Genomic DNA, 23,626 nt, shown 5'->3' with positions numbered 1-23,626 from the left:
TCAAGAGAGAGAGGCAGAAAAGGGGGAAATAATGAAGCAGAGAAAGAGAAGAAAATATTGAAATAGTGAAAGGAGTGACGAAAAAGGATATGTAAGAGTGAGATAACCAGACAGGATGAGTAGGGTTGAGAAGAAAAGATTAACACTTTGAAATCAAGACTAGGAGGCCTCGGTGTTTGTTAATCCTGGCATTCAGCAGCCACGGTGGAATCCTAAGTAAAACCTTGAGTTCCTGAAATTACTGTTGTTATTATTATTATTTTTAACAAATTGAGCACTGTGTGGAAGCATGCATTGATCTACCGCTGCCAGAGAAGGCATGCAATAATTGGGTGTAGGCGTGCAGTTATATCTCCCATTCTTCTCTAGGTGTACGAGAGGGGACACTCTGGAAGCGCGGACGAGACAACAAGCAGTTCCTCATTCGGAGATTTGTTCTTTCCGAACGAGAGGGGACTCTCAAGTACTTCAAGACGCAGGAGGTGAGTAGAACAAACCAGCTCCTCCAACAAGAAAGGCCAGAGTCTGACTCTTCAAAGTGTTGAGAATGACCCACCCAGTCAGTACTACACTCCTTGCCAAGAGCATCTCCTTTAGCCCCACCTAATGTTGGTATTGCCCACCTTGGTGAGATTACAACCTAATAGTGGTATTCCCCATCCTACAGTTGGCATTCCCCACTTCGGTGGAAACTCCCCAGGTGGTCAGTGTTCCCTAAAGAGAGCCCCCTTGCTGTTAGTGCTACTGATATTGAGGAACGCCGCCCGTAGTGTTGGTGTTCTCCACGCATGCCAGGTTGCCTGTGGCTGTCGTTAATACCCTTCCTTGTGGGAGCGCCACAGTTGTCAGTGCTATCTACCCTCTTGAGAGTGCTCTCCACAGTATTCTCTACCCTTTTAAGAGCACTCTTTGCACTTGGTGTTCTCAGCCCTGGAGAGTGTCGCCTTTTGATGAGAGCACCCCAGCTGTCAGTGTTTCCCACCCTATAAGCCTCTGCCCTTGCTTGTCCTGTGAAGAGTGCCCTCTGCTGGAATCCATGGCTAATGTACAGTTCTGCCCCTCTCTTTAGGGCAAAGAGCCAAAGTGTGTCATAAAAGTCGACAGCATCAACGCCTCCTTCCAGCCATCGAAGATCGGGAACCCCAATGGATTGCAGATTACACACCGGAAGGACAGCAAAACCAGGAATATATTCCTGTACCATGAGGATGGTGAGGTGAGCCCAGGAGGTATCTGGAATAGTTTAAGAGTGCTGCCTGTGGGGTTGTGTGAAGGTCGCCTGAGGCACCGGTCTTTGGGCCTGTCACTGTAGCCATCAGCTGATAGTTGTACCCATGTAGCCAGAAGCACCTTTATCATTCTGCGTACCAGGTCTTGTTTTTATTATATGTATAATAAACTCAGGTAAAGTTCAGGTTTGAAAATGCAAGATACCATTGGCAAAAATGACAGCACTCACTCATAGTGCCTCTTCTGATGGGAGGCCAAGTAGCAGCTCAGGGCACCTTGTGCAGCTAGATTAAGACTGCACCAGTAGCATCCAGGAGGATAAGATCCATGACAGGTTTTCATGGTATCCACATAAGATAACATTAATACACAGTGATCTAAAATGGAACTTATTTATAAGTCAGTGGCTATCCTGAATATCTGGCACGGATCCAGCCTTACTAGACCTACGTTTTACCCTGCTCGCATACACTAATAGCCTCTAACTGGTTTATCAGAAGAGTAACCTTACACTTTATGTTCTTTGACTTTCTGTAAACAATAAGTGGTAGGATTCATCATACCCAGCAATTGTTTTGTTATTTGTGCACACAATGGTATTCTGTACACCTTTTTGGAATACGTTTTCCCTGCAAATGATAATGTAGAGCAAAATCGAATTAAGTACATTATTGTATTATACATTTCAATACCATATCCTCATTAATTAAAAATCAATTCAGACCACTCTGAATCTTTAAAAAACAAATACATACCCAAACGACGTCCAGAACCTTAGACCAAACTTAGCATCCTTAGGAAATATCTTAGAAAAAACTATCTCCATTCAATTACGAACACGCATCTCAAAAGCACAAATTCCAAAATTCGCGGTGGTTCAGTTTCCGTGTTTACTGCAGCACAGACACAGTTACCCTTCAAGTCCTTGATGACATACTACATTTCCTAGATGATATAGATGTTTGATTGTTGGGATTTCAGAATCAATATGTCTCAGAGTTGCCTATATTTGCACGGATGTTTTTTGGTGAACAAGCCTTTTCAGTGGTGGCTTGCGCTCAATGGAACTGCCCCTTTCTATACATTAGAAATCAAATGTGTGTACATATAGAAGGCTCTAAAGACATGGCTTTTTCCTAGGCTCCATTATTGAGGTCGCCTTTTCTGGCTAGGGTCTTTGGTTAGTGAGTGTTTTATGTTTTTGTACTTCAGTGACAAGATACCCTTGTTAGGTGAACATTACGCTTTATAAATCCTTATGCCTACCTACCATCATACCACATTCAATACCATTGCCCATAACATACTACTGTGTATGCTCAGAATGGAAGAGGGTGACATAGTCTTAAAATGACTTCAATCCTTCATCTCGTCCAGATCTCAATTTGTGAAAATAGGCAATTGTAGATCACAGAATTACCAACTTTGCTGCAACATTCCTTTGGGATTGAATCTACCTCCCTTTCTGATACAAATACACCAGTACGCAGGCAATATCCAACTTTACAGTAAAATCTCTTACCCGGCTGACATTAAGACCCAGAAAGCATTCTTGAGAAACATCTTAGATTGAATTGATTCATTCTCTCAAATTTGACACTAATAAAACCGAGTTCCCTCTACAAATAGTCACAACCTCACCACTTGTCAGGACTGACTGTCCTAAAAGACTTGGGCTTCACCCCAACTTTGGCCACCACAATATCGCTGGGTTGAATGATAGATCAGAATACCTCCATGTCTGAACACATCACCAAGCTGGTGAAAATAGTCAGATTCCAGCTCCACCTTCTAACCAAACTGAAACAATCCATCCCGGCATAGGATTTCAGGTCTACGGTGCAGGCACTGGTCCTCTCAAACTTACATAGGGCAATGCCTTACTCACTTGCCTACCCAAAAATGGTCTGGCCTTCCTCAAAGCCATATTAGGTGCAGCTATATGGCTTGTCTAAGGGGCAAAGAAATCAGACTATATCATGCCCATCTTAAGAGAACTCCAGTGGCTCCTATTGGAGGTCAGAATCCAAGTCAAGATAGCCTACTTAACCCACAAAGCCATATACTAAGGACATCCCACCTTATTGAAACAGAAATTGCTGATATATGAAGGGGGAAAAACACAAACAAATCTCGACTAGTGCTGGAGGTCCCTAATGTATGGAAGACAAAAACACCAAACCAAGCATTCTTATATCTGACTCCTAAACTCTGGAACCTTTTTCCTGAATATTGAAAAAATCCCTGCTCTCTTCTAGGAGAAATCTGACAACCTAACTATTCAAAATGTATCCGAAGGACTCCTTGAACTCTGCTTGAGCCCTTGTTAATATCTATTCATCTACCTTCCTTATTCCTTTCACTACCTTATTCTCTTGGTTTTACTTTATCTCAGTGCAGTTATCTAACCCACAATTGTTCGTCTTTGTATTTCCTATTATCTGTAAATTTTCTTGCTGCCAATTTGGATAGGTCCACATTTTACACATTTGTCTAATAAATAAAATAATAAAAATGAACAAACCATTTTAGCAAGCTGAATTCATGCCTTCAGAACAACATTTCAATTATTGCAACTGCAAGACCTGTGCGGTCGCAAGTACATGATATCTAACAGCACTCACCTTCCTTATCATTTCGCCACTCCTCTTCAGATTTAATTAACCATTAAATCTATATTTTCTCTAAACTTTTCTAAAATAGTGTTACTGCACTCTTGCAAGAAAAGATGGTGGATTTACTATTTGCAATTTTTTTGTCTGACACACGAGAAACCGGCAGAATGTTTCTTGTTTTGTTCAGACAGTGTTTCAGTAAATATATTGCTCTTGTAATGGATCAGTTAAGGAAATAACCTATGAATGTCTTGAAGGTGAGGTGCAGATTTAATCAGAAATTGATTCCAGTTTTTAATCGTGCCACCATCCCAGCCCACAAAAGAAGGGAAGTTCTTTGGGACAGCTGAGTTGACCTCTATCAGCTAATTTCCACAGTTCTGCATGTAAACAAACTTATCTTTCGTAAACTGCTCCCACGAAACAATGGTTTCTACTTCATCAAAGGAAGACTTAATTTCCTTTTTAGAGTTGGCCTTGCCTGCGTCATGCAATGAAACAAAATCTTAAATAAAAAGTGCATACATAAATACATACCTAGAGGTGCTTTGAGTCAGCCGTCTTCATCCATTGGTATGTTCAGCTGTCATTCATATTTTGCTTCCGTCCACCACAGCATATGGCATCAAGCAATGAGGCAAACTTTTTCAGCCATTCTTTCTGTTGCACTGTGAGCAGCGGCATTTTGCCAAGTACCATGTATATCTGCCTAAAAAAGAGCATTTTATAAGTGTTATTGGGTCAATAATTTACTTTTTTCTTTCAATTCTGTATCCTTTTGACTTTTTAAGTCATTCTTGTTTCAACAGTGCCTTTTCTTAGTGGCAAAAAGAATCATATTTTCCTGTGATGTGCATTAATACTAAAGAGGGGGTATTATACATTTTTAAGTACACCTGTGTGGCAGTAAGCACCCATATTATTCTATTAAATAGTTATCTTTTCGTCTTTTTACTTCTGTGGCATATAAATGTAATATTTTTTATTACAAAATTAACCATCATCAACTTGCTAGGGCTAAAAATATTGAAACATATTTGCTTTGCCAATGCTAGTTTAGGGAAAGGGTATCACACCGTAATCTCTACTCCTTTCACAGAAAGCTCACACCACGAGCACTGCTACCCGGAAACTCACTCTGCAGGCACTGCTGCTTGGAAACCCACACTGTAGGCACTGCTTCCTGGAAGCTCTCACTGCCGGCACTGCTGCCTGGAAGCTCTCACTGCGGGCACTGCTGCCTGGAAGCACACACTGCAGGCACTGCTGCCTGGGAGCTTACACTGCGGGCGACTTGACCTGCAGAATTATTATTCTGTCAGAGCATGCAAGTGAAATTTACTGCAAAACGAGTATATGGGAAACTTTTACTTCCAAAGCACATATGCTGGTAAACTCTCCTGTGAAAAGGGGAAGTTTCACAGGGTTTTTCTCCTACGACGACTGCTTTTTGCCCAATTTTATATATATAGTGTTAAATGTCCTAAAAAAAAAATCACGAGATTCGGCTCCTTCTGTGGCAATCGAATGCAAGCAAAGATGAGTCATTTCCTTAGTAAGTTGTTTTATGCAGCGTTTACATCATGTTATTTATTCCTATGACCACAAGAGAGCACTGTCGAGCAATAATGATTCTACAAGGTTTGCCTACGTGTAAAACAATGCACACAAACCCAGTCACCATACAGTACCGAGCGCGGTTTTTGGCGACAAGAGAACTATTTGAAATAAATAAAATGAAAGACCAGGGGCCATATGTAGGTAGGGACACATTTACCACTTCATAAATACCGAATTTTACCGATTCGGTATTTATGAAGTGGTAAATGATATGTAGGTAATTGGTCGGTAAATATTACCGATTCGGAATAATTCGGTAATTACCGAATCGGTATTTACCGATTCGGTAATGAGGCATACCTTCCCATTGATGGGAAGGTATGCCTCATTACCGAAACACATGCAAGGGTGGCAGGGTGTCACATTGACACCCTGTTGCACCCCTGAAACGGCCATGTGTTCACATGTGGCACACATACATGTCCGGAGGGCATGTATGTCTGCCACATTGCACACTTGTAGGTGCTATGAAATGCATTTCACCATCCATACTTTATTTACCACCAACTATTAGTTGGTGGTAAATACCGACTCCAAACATCACCCACACACGCCCCCTACATCTCATTTCTGTATTCGGAATTTACCGAATCGGTAAAATTACCGATTCGGTAATTTTACCGATTCGGTAAATTCCAAATACAGAAATTGTCCCCCTACATACCAAAAGCCAAAATACCGGTCGGTAACGGTATAATTACCGAAAATCGGCCGTTACCGACCGGTATTTGGCTTCCTACATGAGGCCCCAAGTGCGAATTCTGGAGAGGAGTTTCCTGGTGCTCTCTCACTGTTACTACTAGGGTGACCGTCATTATGAACACTCTTTCCAGTCCTGGATTTTCTAATCATAATCTAATGCATTCTGGGTGTTGTAGTTGTGTTGTGCTTCCAATGCACTAAACAAACGAACACATCTGAAAACAGTGGTTTGTAAGGGAAAACGTTAGGACTAGAGGCAGTGTCCGCAGTGGCCCCCCTAGTTTCTGCACATCCCTTTATGGTCTGTGTTGGAAACAGCCCACTCCCACTCCGCAGGGTGGTGGTGGACTCCCCGAACACACTGTGGTAGCTTGGCTCGAGTGGTCAGGAAACAGGCACCGTGCTAAGCATACAATATACCCAAACAATAACCATGCGTGCATCCGTTCCAAAAACGACTCTACACCGTAAAAATTATGAAAATATTCTTCTTTATCTTTTTCTCTCAGTTGCTGATTGGAAAAATAAATAAGACAATCACAATATACAAATTTAAATAGTGCAGGTCAAATAAATACTGTCTGGAGATTCAATAAATAGGGATGATCATAAATACAAGGGACATAAATATAAGTGCAGGTAATACAGGCAATTAAATATTCTGAGGCATTAAATACTGAACCAATAAATATTGTACACCAACAAGTCCTGTAGACCAATAAATATAGTGAAGCAATAAATAGGCTAACACAATAAATACAGTGCCCCCAATAAATAATTAAAAGTATACAGCAGCACTCATGTAATCAGATCACTTTTCAATTCCTAAGGGCTGATTTGGCCCAGGCACAGCTTGTAGGGTTGTGGAAGGCTTGAGGGGTACTACTCCCTGGCTGGGACAAGGCTGAGGCCTAAACTGAGGTAGATCAAGGGGGGAATACCAGTGCCCTGGCTTTCTCTCTCCACACAACCTCTCTAGGTTAGTCCCAATTCACCCCTGGCACAGTCAGGTTGGTTCCAGCACCTCCCTAGCCCCTTAGAGCAGTCTCTCAGGTCTCCACAGGGCCTTAGGCGCCCTCTACTCCACTTACTGCCCTTTTTCTGTTGTTCCGACGCCGCTGGAGTCGTGTCGATGCCGTGAGGCGGTTCCGGTTCGGTCTCGGCGGCCTCGGCACAATGTCAGTTCTAGACGACGCCGGTAGGCGGTTCCGGTCCGATGTCGGCGGCCTCGGTTCGATCTCGACCTCCGATTCGACGGCGTCGGGCAGTCTCTACTCGGTGTCGACTTCGGGCGGCTCCGGTCCGATGGCGCTCTCGGATTCGATGACGTCGGCCGGCCTGGCCTCGATGTCGACTTCCGGCGACTCCGGGGTGCGATCCTCACCCCCGACCTCCGGTGCTCCTCCTCTCAGGTTCCGGGCGACTCCGGAGTGCGATCCTCACTCCCGACCTCCGGTACACTTCACCTCGGTCTCCGACGACTCCGGAGGGCGGACTTCACTCCTCCGATGACGCCGCTCACTCGACCTCGGTTAACTTCCTCCTCGACCTTTGGTATTCCTCACGACCTCCGTCGGCGCCCTCTCACGACCTCAGGCGGCTCCGGGTACGACGTCTGCTTCTTCAGTCAGCGCCGCTTCTCCACCTCGGGCTCCAGGTCTTAGGCTACTCGACGCCGGACTCCAGGGAAACCAGTTTCCAGGTCAGGATCTTGCTGCTTTCGGCTTCTAAGGCCTGTTCCTGCTGTCCAGGTCCTTAGGATGAGTTTTTCTGGCTTCTTCCCACACAGGGCTACAGGCTGGGATCCATCAGTAGGGACAAGTATCAAGGGAGGGTTTATGGACCCCACTCCAGGCACAAGTTTCCACCCCTGCTGCTTCACTCCTTCCTCCTTCACTGTTGTGCTGCTCTCTCTTCACCAGTCAGGTGCCAACTGCCAGCTCCAACTGCCAACTCTCTCTTAACTCCCCAACATTCCAAACCGCCTCCAACTGTCACAGGGTTCTGGAATGTTCTGGAAGGTGCTGGTAGGTTCCAGTGGATGCTGGTGATGTCACAGGTGGCCACCATTTTGTGCTCCAGGCCCTCAGACAGAAGTTTCAGGGGTAGCTAAAATGGCTCCCTGAATCTGCAGCAACACTAAAAAGTCTGGTGGTTCCCAAAAAGGAAAAATTCAAACAGGGTTTGAGGCAAAAGTGGGACAAAATAAATAATGATGAGGAGGGACCACCCAAAGGGCTGACAGGTCTAACACGCGTCCCCCCCCAGCTGAAAGTGGGGAGAGCTACCCAACCCCTTGGGAGTTCTCATCACTAAGGCGGAAATACCTTGAGAGACCGTCTGCATTGGCGTGGTCCACTCCAGGCCGATGTTCCACCTGAAAGTCCATCCCCTGTAGGGAAATAGACCACCTCAACAACTTGGGATTCTCCCCCTTCATTTGCATCAGCCAACGAAGGGGTCTGTGGTCGGTCTGAACTAGGAAGTGCGAGCCAAACAGGTATGGCCGCAACTTCTTCAGAGCCCATACCACTGCAAAGGCTTCACGCTCTATTGCACTCCACTTCTGTTCCCTGGGAAGTAGTCTCCGGGATAGGAAGACCACGGGTTGATCCAGACCCTCTTCGTTGAGTTGCGATAACACTGCCCCAATGCCATGTTCTGATGCATCTGTCTGGACAATGAACTCCTTGGAAAAGTCTGGGGCCCTTAAGACCGGGGCCTCGCACATGGCTTTCTTCAATCTCTCAAAGGCTTGCTGACAAGCCTCCGTCCAGACTACCCGTCGAGGTTGTTTCTTGGACGTGAGCTCCGTGAGGGGGGTTACGATGGTACCGTACCCCTTCACGAAGCGGCGGTAGTATCCCGTGAGGCCCAAAAATGCTCGGACCTCAGTCTGTGTCTTGGGGGGTTCCCAGGCCATGATGGCCTCGATCTTCGCCTGGAGGGGTTGCACCGCTCCCCTACCCACCAAGTGTCCAAGGTACACTACCGACCCCTGCCCGATCTGGCACTTGCTGGCCTTGATCGTCAATCCAGCTTGTCTCAGGGCCTGGAGAACAGCTTGCAGGTGACGCAAGTGATCCTCCCAGCTGTTACTGAAGACGGCTATGTCATCCAGATAAGCAGCAGAGAAACTCTCCATTCCGGTGAGGATCTGGTTTACCAGGCGCTGAAACGTGGCAGGTGCGTTCTTGAGCCCAAAGGGCATCACACAGAACTGGTAGTGGCCATTGGGCGTGGAGAAGGCTGACCTTTCCCTTGCTCCATCAGTCAAAGAGATCTGCCAGTACCCAGAAGTAAGGTCAAAGGTACTTAGATATTGGGCAGCTCCCAGCCGGTCAATCAATTCATCCGCCCTAGGGATCGGATGAGCATCAGTTTTGGTCACTGAATTCAGTCCCCGATAGTCCACACAGAACCTCAGTTCTGGTTGGGCACCCGGTGGTGCAGCTTTTGGTACTAACACCACCGGACTGGACCAGGGGCTGCTAGAAGGTTCGATCACTCCTAGCTCCAGCATCTTAGTGACTTCACTATGAATGCTGGCCTTCACCTTGTCTGACATCCGGTAGATCTTGGACTTCACAGGTGGGCTGTCTCCTGTGTCCACGTCATGGACGCACAGGTGAGTCCTACCCGGGACAAGGGAGAACAACGTGGAGTACTGCCCCAGGACCTGGCGACAGTCCTCCTGCTGTTCAGGAGTTAGAGATGGGGAGAGAATCACTCCCTCCACCGACCCATCCTTCTCTTGAGACGCAAACAGGTCAGGGAGAGGCTCGCTTTCCACGTCCTCTCCTCCGTCAGTCACCATCATCAAGATGACTTCGGGCCTCTCGTGGTGGGGTTTGAGGCGGTTGGCATGCAGCACCCGCAGGGGCTGACGTGGGGTCTTCAGGTCCACCAAGTAGGTAGCCTTACCTTTCTTCTCCAACACCTCAAAGGGTCCTGACCAGCGATCCTGGAGGGCACTAAGCTCTCCTGGTTCGATCACCCACACCTTCTGGCCAGGCTCCAACTCCACCGGGTGAGCATTGTGGTCATACCACGCCTTCATCACTGCTTGGCTGGCTGCCAAGTTGTCAGAAGCTTGCTTCCACAACTTGGCCATTTGGCTCCGGAAGGCCAGCATGTAGCTCACCACATCCTGGGGAAGCTTTCTGGGAGTTCTTTCCCATCCGTCTCTCACCAGGTTGAGAGGTCCACGTACAGGGTGCCCATACAGAAGCTCGAAGGGGCTGAAGCCCACTCCCTTCTGTGGCACTTCCCTGTAGGAAAAAAGTAAACAGGGTAGGAGGACGTCCCATTTCCTCCGCAGGCTTTCAGGCAGACTTCTGATCATGCCCTTCAAGGTTTTATTAAACCTCTCCACCAGACCATTTGTCTGGGGGTGGTAGGGAGTGGTGAACCGGTATGTCACTCCACACTCCTTCCACATGGCCCGCATGTACGCTGACATGAAGTTGGTCCCCCTGTCGGACACAACTTCCTTGGGAAAACCCACTCGGGTAAAGATTCCCATCAGGGCCCTTGCCACAACAGGTGCTGTTATGGTCCTCAGAGGTATTGCCTCTGGGTACCGTGTGGCATGATCCACCAGAACCAGGATAAACCTGTGACCAGCTGTAGTTGGCGGTTCTAATGGACCCACAATGTCGATGCCCACCCTTTCAAAGGGGGTGCTAACGACAGGAAGTGGTTCCAGGGGAGCTTTCAGCTTCACCCCTGTTTTCCCACTGGCTTGGCAAGACACACATGTCCGGCAGTAGGTATCGGACGACACTTTCATCTGAGGCCAATAAAAGTGTGGGACAAGACGGGCGAAGGTCTTGTCTTGCCCCAGGTGTCCTGCCAATGGTATCTCGTGAGCCAACTCCAGAAGGAAGGCTCGATAACGTTGAGGAACTACCAAGGCTCGTGACGATCCATGTAGGGGTGCCTTGGGTTCACTGTAGAGGAGGCCATCCTCCCAGTAAACACTGTAGTTCCCTTCAACGTTCCCTGCTGCCTGGGCTTCGGCCTGTCGCCTCAGCCCCTCAAGGGTAGGGCACTCCCTCTGGCCCTGGCAGAATTCCTCCCTGGACGGGCCTCCCTCCACGTGCCACTCGGCCGGGATGGGTAGGTCCTCCAGGTTGGTAACGTCCCCCTCCGCAGACTCCTGGTCCACCACCTCCGGTGGCCTATCCGTCCTACGGGGTGGAGACGCCGAGGCAGGCTCCTCCTGTCCTCGGTTCTTCCCTTGACTGGCAGCTGGCTGGGCCTTTGTTCCAGGCTCCAGCCGAAATGAACTCCCTCTTCGGGTAGTCGCGGACCTTGTGCTAACACAGGCCCAGTCAGGTGTACCCAGCATCTCGGTGTGAGTCCGGTATTCCACCTCCTTCCAAGCGTTGTGCTCCATATCATTCCCCAGCAGACAATCGACTGGCACGGCAGGGCTTACGGCAACTCGAAGTGAACCTGCAACCCCCCCCCATTCAAAGGGAACCTCGGCCACTGGATAGTGGCCTGTTCTGCCGTCAGCCATCGCGGCTGGGTGGAGTACATCGGGAATTACCTGCTCTGGAGACACCAGTTGGCTACGCACCATAGTCATACTGGCTCCTGTGTCTCTCAGAGCCTCCCCTCTTTGGCCGTTGATGGTGACCCACTGCCCATACTTTGCGGTATTTGCGGGCACCTGGATCTTAGGAACCATCTCCCGTTCTCCCAGGGACACTAAAGTGACACCCGCCCACTCCCTTCCCTTAGTTAAGGGCATCTCCTCCCCGAGCACTGCACTAGCTACTCCGGGGGTCTTTCCTCCAGTGGGAGGGGGTGGTCGTTTCTGGCACTTCGGATCTCCTTTATAGTGTCCAACGCCACCGCACTCGTAGCAATGGACAACCCTTGGCTGCTGACTCTGGCCAGGATTAGGGTTTCTGGGCAGGTTAGCCTTAGAGGTGAATCCTGTTCCCTTCCCTTGGAAGTTATTTTGGGGGCCTTTGGAGAACTCCTTTTTCTTTTCCCCTCCCTCTTTCTTCTGGGGGGCGCCCTGTCCGGCCTTTTGAGTATCCCCTCCAGTCCCCCTTGTGGACACCCGGGTACTAGCCCAAATGTCCGCCTCCTCAGCAAGCTTCCGGGGACTGGTCAGCTTGCTATCCACCAGGTGTTGCCGCAGTTCAGGGAAACATTTCTCGAGCAGGTGTTCCTTCAGTACTAGGTCAAACAACTCCTCGTAGTTCCTCACTTCACTGCCCTGAATCCAACCTTCCATTGCCTTCTTCGCATAGTCCAGGAAGTCCACCCAATTCTGCGTGCCCAGCTTGTGACTACCCCTGAACTTCTGTCTGTACTTTTCAGGTGTTAGTCCAAACTTTCTGATGAGCGCCAGTTTCATGGTGGGGTAGTGGGTTTGCTCATCCTCTTCGAGGGCCAATAAAGCATCCCTACCAGCTGGAGGCATGTACTTATACAATCCCCCTCCCCAGTACTTCTCTGGTACCCCATGGGCCCTCAACGAGACCTCATAGGCCGCTAGCCACTTGGCGATGTCGTCGCCCACTCCATAGCTAGCTACTATGTCCTTTGGCAGGTATGGTTTAGGTTCCCTGGTGATCTCTTGGGTTTGGCTGCCACCATTAGGAACAGGTTGTGCCCCGATTCTCAAGATCTGAAGATCTATTTCTTTCAGTCGCAATTCATGGGCCATCCTCTGCTCCTCCTTCTCCTTCTCCAGCCTTGCTAAGTCCCATGTGAGCTGTCTTTTCTCCCTCTGGTCTGTTAACTCCACCTCAGACAAGCCACCGCTAGAGGCACTGCTGCCCTTCCTAGAAATGGTTCTGGGCCCTGCTGACAGGTTCCCCACCTCAGGTTGGTACATCTCAGCCCCCTCGGGGTCAGGCTCTCCATCCCTGTCTTCCTCCTCAGCCTTGCTTTCTCGGCGTGCCTCCCCCCAAGCCCTTAAGCTGGTTTGGAGTGCACCCTTCTTTGCTCCTGGGGGACAGTACACCCCCTCCCGCTGGCAAAACTCCCTGAGTTGGGCCACAGTGTACGTTTCTAGATTTTCTAGTACAAACTCCATCTTGCCCACTCAGGTTAGAGGACAGGTTTTTGTGCAGTAACTATGCAGGGGGGTACCTTTAATAATACCTCCTCCCACCACCAGAGTAAATTTGGAAAAAACAAAAACCCACAATTAGGAAGGCCGCTTTTGAGAAAACTCCCGGTGTAGGCCTATGGACTACCCACAGTTATTGTTGAGTATGCGTAGGCACAGCTCTATCCCACCGCTGAACACCAATTTATGTTGGAAACAGCCCACTCCCACTCCGCAGGGTGGTGGTGGACTCCCCGAACACACTGTGGTAGCTTGGCTCGAGTGGTCAGGAAACAGGCACCGTGCTAAGCATACAATATACCCAAACAATAACCATGCGTGCATCCGTTCCAAAAACGACTCTACACCGTAAAAATTATGAAAATATTCTTCTTTATCTTTTTCTCTCAGTTGCTGATTGGAAAAATAAATAAGACAATCACAATATACAAATTTAAATAGTGCAGGTCAAATAAATACTGTCTGGAGATTCAATAAATAGGGATAATCATAAATACAAGGGACATAAATATAAGTGCAGGTAATACAGGCAATTAAATATTCTGAGGCATTAAATACTGAACCAATAAATATTGTACACCAACAAGTCCTGTAGACCAATAAATATAGTGAAGCAATAAATAGGCTAACACAATAAATACAGTGCCCCCAATAAATAATTAAAAGTATACAGCAGCACTCATGTAATCAGATCACTTTTCAATTCCTAAGGGCTGATTTGGCCCAGGCACAGCTTGTAGGGTTGTGGAAGGCTTGAGGGGTACTACTCCCTGGCTGGGACAAGGCTGAGGCCTAAACTGAGGTAGATCAAGGGGGGAATACCAGTGCCCTGGCTTTCTCTCTCCACACAACCTCTCTAGGTTAGTCCCAATTCACCCCTGGCACAGTCAGGTTGGTTCCAGCACCTCCCTAGCCCCTTAGAGCAGTCTCTCAGGTCTCCACAGGGCCTTAGGCGCCCTCTACTCCACTTACTGCCCTTTTTCTGTTGTTCCGACGCCGCTGGAGTCGTGTCGATGCCGTGAGGCGGTTCCGGTTCGGTCTCGGCGGCCTCGGCACAATGTCAGTTCTAGACGACGCCGGTAGGCGGTTCCGGTCCGATGTCGGCGGCCTCGGTTCGATCTCGACCTCCGATTCGACGGCGTCGGGCAGTCTCTACTCGGTGTCGACTTCGGGCGGCTCCGGTCCGATGGCGCTCTCGGATTCGATGACGTCGGCCGGCCTGGCCTCGATGTCGACTTCCGGCGACTCCGGGGTGCGATCCTCACCCCCGACTTCCGGTGCTCCTCCTCTCAGGTTCCGGGCGACTCCGGAGTGCGATCCTCACTCCCGACCTCCGGTACACTTCACCTCGGTCTCCGACGACTCCGGAGGGCGGACTTCACTCCTCCGATGACGCCGCTCACTCGACCTCGGTTAACTTCCTCCTCGACCTTTGGTATTCCTCACGACCTCCGTCGGCGCCCTCTCACGACCTCAGGCGGCTCCGGGTACGACGTCTGCTTCTTCAGTCAGCGCCGCTTCTCCACCTCGGGCTCCAGGTCTTAGGCTACTCGACGCCGGACTCCAGGGAAACCAGTTTCCAGGTCAGGATCTTGCTGCTTTCGGCTTCTAAGGCCTGTTCCTGCTGTCCAGGTCCTTAGGATGAGTTTTTCTGGCTTCTTCCCACACAGGGCTAAAGGCTGGGATCCATCAGTAGGGACAAGTATCAAGGGTGGGTTTATGGACCCCACTCCAGGCACAAGTTTCCACCCCTGCTGCTTCACTCCTTCCTCCTTCACTGTTGTGCTGCTCTCTCTTCACCAGTCAGGTGCCAACTGCCAGCTCCAACTGCCAACTCTCTCTTAACTCCCCAACATTCCAAACCGCCTCCAACTGTCACAGGGTTCTGGAATGTTCTGGAAGGTGCTGGTAGGTTCCAGTGGATGCTGGTGATGTCACAGGTGGCCACCATTTTGTGCTCCAGGCCCTCAGACAGAAGTTTCAGGGGTAGCTAAAATGGCTCCCTGAATCTGCAGCAACACTAAAAAGTCTGGTGGTTCCCAAAAAGGAAAAATTCAAACAGGGTTTGAGGCAAAAGTGGGACAAAATAAATAATGATGAGGAGGGACCACCCAAAGGGCTGACAGGTCTAACACTCTGAAACTGATTTCAGCGCAAGTAAGAATTTAGAAGTTTACCCTGCCCTTTGCTGGCATCCAAAGGAGCACCTTTCTTTAATGACTTTGATTTATATCTCTCACATGCTCGCCCTCCTTTCCTAGTATCAAGTGACCCTTCTCCTTGCCTCCCATCCCCCACATGCTCTAGTCTCCCTGTTCATACCCTACTCGAAGCGCCTGCCTGTTTACCTTTTTTAGGTCGAGGCTGGGCTGCGCATGCGCTGCTCTGCGAGGTATGCTGTATTCGAGTATGGAGTTGAAGCTCCGCCCACTCTCCGCCCATATATTTCATTGGCTTGTGTCATTGTCCTTTGTAAATGTTGGCTTCTGATTCGTTAATATGCGGGTTAGTCCCTCCTTAGTACCGCCTTGTCTTCATTTTTGGCCGTTTTACTTCTGTTGTTACACAGTACATCTTATTTAGTCTGTAAGCACTATTTTTTTTAATGAGTTTCTCCTACTGCAGGCACGACATGCTTTCTTGCAACATTCAGCACGCCATGTGCGCTGTCACTTTCCAAGCAGCCCAGGATAATGGTGGCCGCTTCTGTGAAATGAAATAGGTCTCCATTTAGAAGAGCTTGAGCTATTGGCATTGTAAATAACAATGTAAACCAAGGAGAGAGCAAGGAAATTAAGGGGTACGTCCCTATCCCCAATTCAGGTATAAGCAAACAATGTGGACCTTTTTTTGACAACTAGGAGTAAACCTCTCCATTAGTTGCGCTTTCTGGTTTTAACTATATCCTGGGCCGCCAACAATAAAGACATTTGTTAAGGATTCCCAGAAATATTTTTAATCTGCACTACACTACTTCACACAATTACACCACACCAGCTCCGCTGTAATCAGGCGTTGTAGCACACCCCAATGATGAAGAATGACACCAACCAGGTTGGTGTTTGAGGGGTCTTTTAAGAAAACCTAATGGTTTCTTGGCACTGCTTATCACATCAGTGGGTCTAGATAACCTTCTTTTCAGTGGGTCCGTCCACATTGTTTGCTTATTGTAAATAACAATGCCTTTTATATGTGTTAATTATCAAAAAAGATAAATAAAAGGCATTGTCATTTACAATGCCCATAGCTTAAACACTGGATCAATAACTAAGCTTGGGTTCAGAATAACGTGATACTCTAAAGTGCTTTAATGCCTTGTTAGGGGTAGTAAGCACTATGTAAATACAGTTACTACATTTACATAAGATTTAAAGCTGGCTCCTAATATACACAGATGGGCTGATATGGGGTTACCTTTTCCTCATGTTCCGCATTGAGGGGCATACTTTCAAAGAGTTCATGCAACACATGCGCTGCATTGTGAGTGGGAGAGAGCAGAAATGTGCCATATTTTCAAATAAATGGTGCAATTCTGTTCTTTTGATGCGCAGGTACAGTTGTGGCTACCTAGCGCCAAGGCACGCCCCTTGCAACATAGTGCAAATGTTTCTGCGTAAGCGCCAGGATAGTTTTTGTGCAGGAATGTGTACTTTTCTGCACAAAAGTATCCTTGCAGGCTTTTTTATCTTTGCTTGTTTGCTGTACAATGCATAAGGAATAAATATATTTCCCCGTGTTATGCCAGCCTCAGACAGGCACACCATTTTAGGGCAAACCCATGTCTACAACTCTTTGTAAATATAGGTTTGCTTCAAAATCCATGAGTGGAGGCATGGGAAAGTCCAGCAACCCATGGAACTCCTCCCTAATGCAAAGTAACCCAAGGCAGTGCAATGCGCCGTGTTGCGTTACTTTTTCTTTTAACACAGCAATGCAAATCGACATTTGCGCTGATTTGTAAATACCAAAATAGATTTTGAATCAGGTCTGCATCACAAAGTGACACAAACCGATGCAAAATCTTTGTAAATCTTAGCTTGAACATATTGCTTCCTCTTTTGGGCATGCCTGTGGGGATGGTTTCGAAACATTTGCTGTGGACAATGCTGTGGGAGTGTGCGACAAATATAATAGTGGTTTGGGGGTTCACCAGACATACTGGGGGTAATTCACATTAATTCCTTCCCTCGCTTCTTCCAGGAGATCGTGAACTGGTTCAACGCTATCCGCATGGCTCAGTTCAACTACTTCAAGGTGGCATTCCCCACTGCTGTCGACAAGGAGGTAATCTACCCGGGGCATCATGGGATACTGTTGGACAGTAAGTGGGGTAGGGTGTGGGAGATATGTACCCCCACAGAGATAAATGTGTGAGATGGGGTTGGCGGGCAAGGGCTGAGGGTGCTTTCAGATATGACATTCTGTTAATAATTGGGTGTCTTCAGTCTCAGGTGATCCTGTGGAATGGGAGAGTGAAATAGTGAGGGTTGGCAGGTCCTTTAGGGAATGCAGCAGCCCTACCCTAAACTATTCCCAGGGACCTGTTCCTCTGTTCTCTGACATTTTGGTGCCGGCATGTATACTAGGCACTCACGCCTCCTGTCCAGCTATGTGCTGTCACGCCAAAACAGCACATTTGTGTGTTTGCTGCTAGGAGGTAAGGGCTTGTGGCAGTGGCGTAGCTAGAGCTTTTGCCGCCCGGGCGATCCCTGAGTTTGCTGCCCAGTGACAGCCGGTGCAGGTCAGAGCGGGGTAGAGGCGACAGATGATGACGAGCAGGGGAAGGTGACAAACGACCACGCGCGGGGGGGGGGGGGGAAGTAACACACGACGCTGAGGGAGGATACCATTTTTTTTTAAAGAAAGCTTACGTTGCGCTCGCCACCGCCCCCAAAAAGTGCCGCCCAGGGCATACGGCCCCCCTTCACTTCCCCAGCTAAACCACTGGCTCGTGGCGCTGTATTATTCACAGCATGTACTGAAAACGTGGAAGAAATGATGGAGACTAGCTGTTCAGTAATGGACTTGCAGGGTGGAAGAAAGATCATTTCCTTCCACGCCTGTGTCCGAAGAAGCAAAAAAGTCATCAAATCAAACCACTCCCAGCCCAGATTCTTGTAGCATGGAGTCCAACGCGCCCACAGCATGGCTCCTGAGCACCCAGTGAGCACAAAGCATGAAACTGAAGTGCGATGAAACAAGAACTGAAGCAAATCATTGCGCTAACTTTTAAAAGACCGACTAGAACCTGGAAACACAAACACTTTGAAGTAACTAAAAGACTGTGTACTGCGGAATACAAATAAACCTAATAGCAAAATACATTTTGATACTAGTGCTAAAGAAAGCAGTCCAAGAAAGCTTGTCATCCTGCCTTCAGTTGATATAGTTTTCAAAGCCACGTAGGGTTTTGTCCTTTGATAGGAACAGCAGGAACTGAGACCCGATTAACTATTCATCCACTCTCATTCTTAAGTCAAGCAATCTAGGCTTCCGACATGTCTCTACAAACAAACTCCAATGGAAGAGGAACCCCCAGGAAAGAATGTCGTAGGGCTCGTTCATGCTTCTTGCCCTGAATTGGGCCCTCAGCGCAGTAGTAGGTGTGGCGCACCCTAGAAGGTCAAAATTACTATTCTAACTCCAGTTCTAGAATATTTGGGAAAAGTGCAATTCTCCCCCAGGCTTGCATAGTATTCCAACTCCAGTCCTAGAATATTTTGGAGAACGTTGTAAATTCTCCAAGTATTTTTAGGAATGGTTGAAAAGTAGTCATTGCACCCTGAGGGTGCAGTTCAGGGCAAAAAACTAAGAATACCCGTCGTAGGCCCAAGGATTTGGAACTCTTCTGGGGTTCTTTGACCAATAGAAGCCACATATTTTCTCCTAAACAAGAAAGTTAGTTATTTATTTTCTAAGGTTTTTTCCAGTGACTCAGTTGCGGTGAATCAAGAGGAAATAGTTTTCTGAACTACATTGTCTCAATGCCCCAGAAGCACATCTCGACTCTAGAGGAAATAACTTGGGTGGGGCGGCACTCATTTTACCCAGGGGTTTTTGAGAATAGTAGGTTCAATATGCAATACCTCCTTGACCATGGAAGAGGGTATAGATACCCTCCCAATTATAGTCAATAATTATGTTCTGAAAACAGGTAACATTTTGGAAACATACCTCATGCCTGCAAGAAACAATATTGTTCCCTTGTCCGGTAGAAATGCCCTGGAGGAAAGGAAATATTTGGACTCAAAGCAATCCCTCTCTGCTTGGCCATGTGGAAAGAGGGGCGGTGTTCTCTCTGCTCTCTTTTTGTAACTATTGTATACAGCACCAACATTTGGTACATGCATGCTCTGACAGCGGTAGCGTTGTATTAACATGTTCCTTATTTGGCCTAGTTCACAAAGGTTTTGCATCAGGATTGCATACATCTTTTAACCCAGACCTGATAAAATATCCAGGTTGGTATTTAAAGGACAATTTCAGTGGCGATTTACGTTGGTTTGTAACCAAAAGTAACACAATGCAGCGCAATGCTCTGCCTCGCATTACTTTATGAAACTGCAAATGTCAATGCCCAACCTAATCAATGAAAATGCGCCTATTTGCATAATATGCTAATCATCCACTATCGCCCACGTCCAGTGGTTATATCAAGCTGCGAATGGCTTACTATCTGCTTCCAGGTTCAGCAGTGAAACCTTTTGAGGACGCCATCAGCCGTAATAATTGAGCTCTTGCTACAACTAGAATTGGGAACAATCACACTGACTATGTAGAAAGAAACTCAAGACTCTGCTTTGCGAATAACCTAAGGGGTCACCAGATGTAGCATGGAAGTGTTATAAAGCTCGACCAAGGCGTAAGCGATTTTTAAATCCCACCATGAAATGGTTGTCCCACTGAAATCCATTTTTAGGATCTAAATGAGATGTATGTGGAGAACAGGTTTGTCAGGATATGTTTTTGGGGCTCACAGGCTGTCTGAAACTGAGAAAGCAGTGGTTCGTCCACAAGCAGACAGTGCTCAAAATGCCAGTCTGCAGCGAAATGTTGACTTCACTAAGAGTCAGATGAACAAAAAAATTTCACAATTGCAAATACTGCGATTCACAAAAACTCTGATTTTGCAACACATTTTATTAGTTAGAAACGCTTTTCCGTCTCGTTAAATGGGTTTTGTAACCCATCCCAAATAGAAATTTGAAAGGGGCATTAAAGACCCAATGTATCGATGGTTTGAAAGCGCAATTCCAGGCGCAAACTGCTGGACAGTTACCAGCACCTCAAAGGAGGTGGTAACTGATACTCAAATGGGAAGAGGTCCTGGGGTATCAATTCTGTTTGTGAATTGTGTCCCTGGGGTACCACTTCTCTTTGTGAATGGTGTCCCTGGGATACCATTTCTCTTTCTGAATTATGTTCCTGGGGTACCACTTCTCTTTGTGAATTGTCTCCGTGGGGTACCACCTCTCTTTGTGAATTGTCTCCCTGGGGTACCACGTCTCTTTGGGAATTGTGTCCCTGGGTTACCACTTCTCTTTGTGAATTGTGTCCCTGGGGTGCCACTTCTCTTTGTGAATTGTCTCCCTGGGGTACCACTTCTCTTTGGTAATTGTGTCCCTGGGGTACCACTTCTCTTTGGGAATTGTGTCCCTGGGGTACCACTTCTCTTTGTGAATGGTGTCCCTGGGATACCATTTCTCTTTCTGAATTATGTTCCTGGGGTACCACTTCTCTTTGTGAATTGTCTCCCTGGGGTACCACTTCTCTTTGGGAATTGTGTCCCTGGGGTACCACGTCTCTTTGGGAATTGTGTCCCTGGGTTACCACTTCTCTTTGTGAATTGTGTCCCTGGGGTGCCACTTCTCTTTGTGAATTGTCTCCCTGGGGTACCACTTCTCTTTGGTAATTGTGTCCCTGGGGTACCACTTCTCTTTGGGAATTGTGTCCCTGGGGTACCACTTCTCTTTGTGAATGGTGTCCCTGGGATACCATTTCTCTTTCTGAATTATGTTCCTGGGGTACCACTTCTCTTTGTGAATTGTCTCCCTGGGGTACCACTTCTCTTTGGGAATTTTGTCCCTGGGGTACCACGTCTCTTTGGGAATTGTGTCCCTGGGTTACCACTTCTCTTTGTGAATTGTGTCCCTGGGGTGCCACTTCTCTTTGTGAATTGTCTCCCTGGGGTACCACTTCTCTTTGGTAATTGTGTCCCTGGGGTACCACTTCTCTTTGGGAATTGTGTCCCTGGGGTACCACTTCTCTTTGTGAATGGTGTCCCTGGGATACCATTTCTCTTTCTGAATTATGTTCCTGGGGTACCACTTCTCTTTGTGAATTGTCTCCCTGGGGTACCACTTCTCTTTGTGAATTGTCTCCCTGGGGTACCACTTCTCTTTGGGAATTGTGTCCCTGGGGTACCACGTCTCTTTGGGAATTGTGTCCCTGGGTTACCACTTCTCTTTGTGAATTGTGTCCCTGGGGTGCCACTTCTCTTTGTGAATTGTCTCCCTGGGGTACCACTTCTCTTTGGTAATTGTGTCCCTGGGGTACCACTTCTCTTTGGGAATTGTGTCCCTGGGGTACCACTTCTTTTCGTGAACTGTGTCCCTGGGGTACCATTTCTCTTTGTGAATGTGTTGGCAGGGGGAGTAAGGAGTGTTCCAGTGGACCCCTTCCTGAAGGAAGACTTGTTTGTATAAAGCAGCAATAGTTCTTTTAAGGAACATTGACTGCTCTAAAAAATCTATTCGGGAATGCAAGCAAAATGATGGCGGTATTCTGTCCCTTGCAGGCCACCATCCCTGTGTTTGTACTTAATCATAGGGTGGTCGAAAATTGCAACCTGCCCTATTAATATTCATTACGCAGGTTGTTCTGAGGCCGCCTGTAAATGGTGATTTTGTTCCCGTCTCCACAGAAAGTGTGTGTGAGTGTGGGGGGGGGGGGAATGTTAAAAGGATGGAGGTGGAGGGAAGTGTGCACTCGCAAAGTAGCCTTGACAAAAGTGTGACATATATATATATATAAAACTGTTTCTTTCACAGATTGTCCACAGAATGACCCAGAACTTTCTTAAGGAAGGATATATGGAGAAGACAGGACCAAAGGTAAAAGCTTTGGGTGGTCCAGAGGCCAGGAGACAAAAGCAGGCATGTGGGGGAGTGATGGAGGATGTGTGTCATTGGTTGGGGAAGCCCACGCCTGAATGGATATTCATGAAACACCTACTTTTTACAACAGGAGTGGGCGATCCTGTGCCAAGGCAGAGTCCCATTGGTGGGGCTGTGTGTTTGAGGGTAAAGAGGCTCAAGGCTGCATGAACATACCAACTGCATGTGGTCCCTCAAGGGTAAATCCCTACTCCTGGAACAGTGGGTTTGAGTGGAGAGAGGCTCAGGACTGAGTGAAGACTGTAATATCCTTCCCGTGCAGGAGAGGGTGCTCTGCCCAGGATGGACCATCGTTGGTGGCACTGAGTGTTTGAAAGAGGGGCATCCAAGGCTAGAATGAACTTGTAGATGCAACCCCTCTCCCCTCCCAGACACACTGCAGAGCCCCAGAAAAGTGCTCTCCGTCTAAGGCAGAGTACCATTGGTGGAGCAGAGAATCTAAGAGTGAAAAGGCTCAGAGTTGACTGAACATCCAGACTACATTCCCCACCAACCCCAGTAGGGAGTAGCCCCTCTACTGCAGCCTGCTATGGATGGAGCATGGTGTTTGAAAGTGGGAAGGCTCAGGGATGATTGAACGCCCAGCGTAGAAGAAGGTGCTCCCCACGGGGAGGTGCTCTAGAGTTATCCCTGAGATCACTGAATATTTCCTTCTTTCCTGCAGCAAACAGAAGGATTTAGAAAGCGGTGGTTCACCTTAGATCACCGACGTCTGATGTACTTCAAGAACCCCATGGTGAGAAAAGCCTTCAAATCTACGGTCAATTTTCAAACAGTGAGACCCATACTAGGTGGACAGTGTTTAGGTACATTGAGCGAATGTATCAAAAAAGTTAAAATATTTACTTTGCTATCAGTTTCCCCCATACCAAGGTACGTCTGGGATTAAACTAGTAAATACATGCTTCATAAAAGTTAATAGCCGGTCCTCACATATGTGTTGTGTGCCCAAGAATGACGGAGAAATGCCTATTGCAAGCCAGCTTAACAGGTTGTCTAATGTACTGCAAGCCAGTGGTATATCACAAAATGATGGAGCCTCCTTCTGAATGTGGTGAGGGGCCACTCAGACTGCCATATCCTAAAGAAATTCATAGGTCTTAAACTGAATGGAAGGACCCTAGGAGGTGGGGGGCTCTGGGGGGCTTGCGTTATAGCCACACTGCAAGTCTCTCACAGTGTTC

General features: G+C 47.7%; 1 protein-coding gene across 1 annotated transcript in view; it reads left to right on the top strand.

Annotated features, from left to right (window-relative positions):
- Window positions 1-23,626, top strand: part of LOC146833526 (arf-GAP with dual PH domain-containing protein 1-like) — a 105,857-nt gene that overhangs the window by 70,588 nt on the left and 11,643 nt on the right. Inside the window, exons 5-9 of the mRNA XM_085601376.1 lie at window positions 370-482; window positions 1,070-1,216; window positions 17,467-17,550; window positions 22,317-22,379; window positions 23,107-23,178. Coding sequence (XP_085457502.1) covers window positions 370-482; window positions 1,070-1,216; window positions 17,467-17,550; window positions 22,317-22,379; window positions 23,107-23,178 — 479 coding nt within the window. The remainder of the gene's footprint in view (window positions 1-369; window positions 483-1,069; window positions 1,217-17,466; window positions 17,551-22,316; window positions 22,380-23,106; window positions 23,179-23,626) is intronic.

The sequence above is a fragment of the Triturus cristatus genome, chromosome 4_2 (genome assembly GCF_964204655.1).
Source record: "Triturus cristatus chromosome 4_2, aTriCri1.1, whole genome shotgun sequence".
NCBI classification, from domain to species: domain Eukaryota; kingdom Metazoa; phylum Chordata; class Amphibia; order Caudata; family Salamandridae; genus Triturus; species Triturus cristatus.
This window is presented reverse-complemented; position numbering and strand designations above follow the sequence as displayed.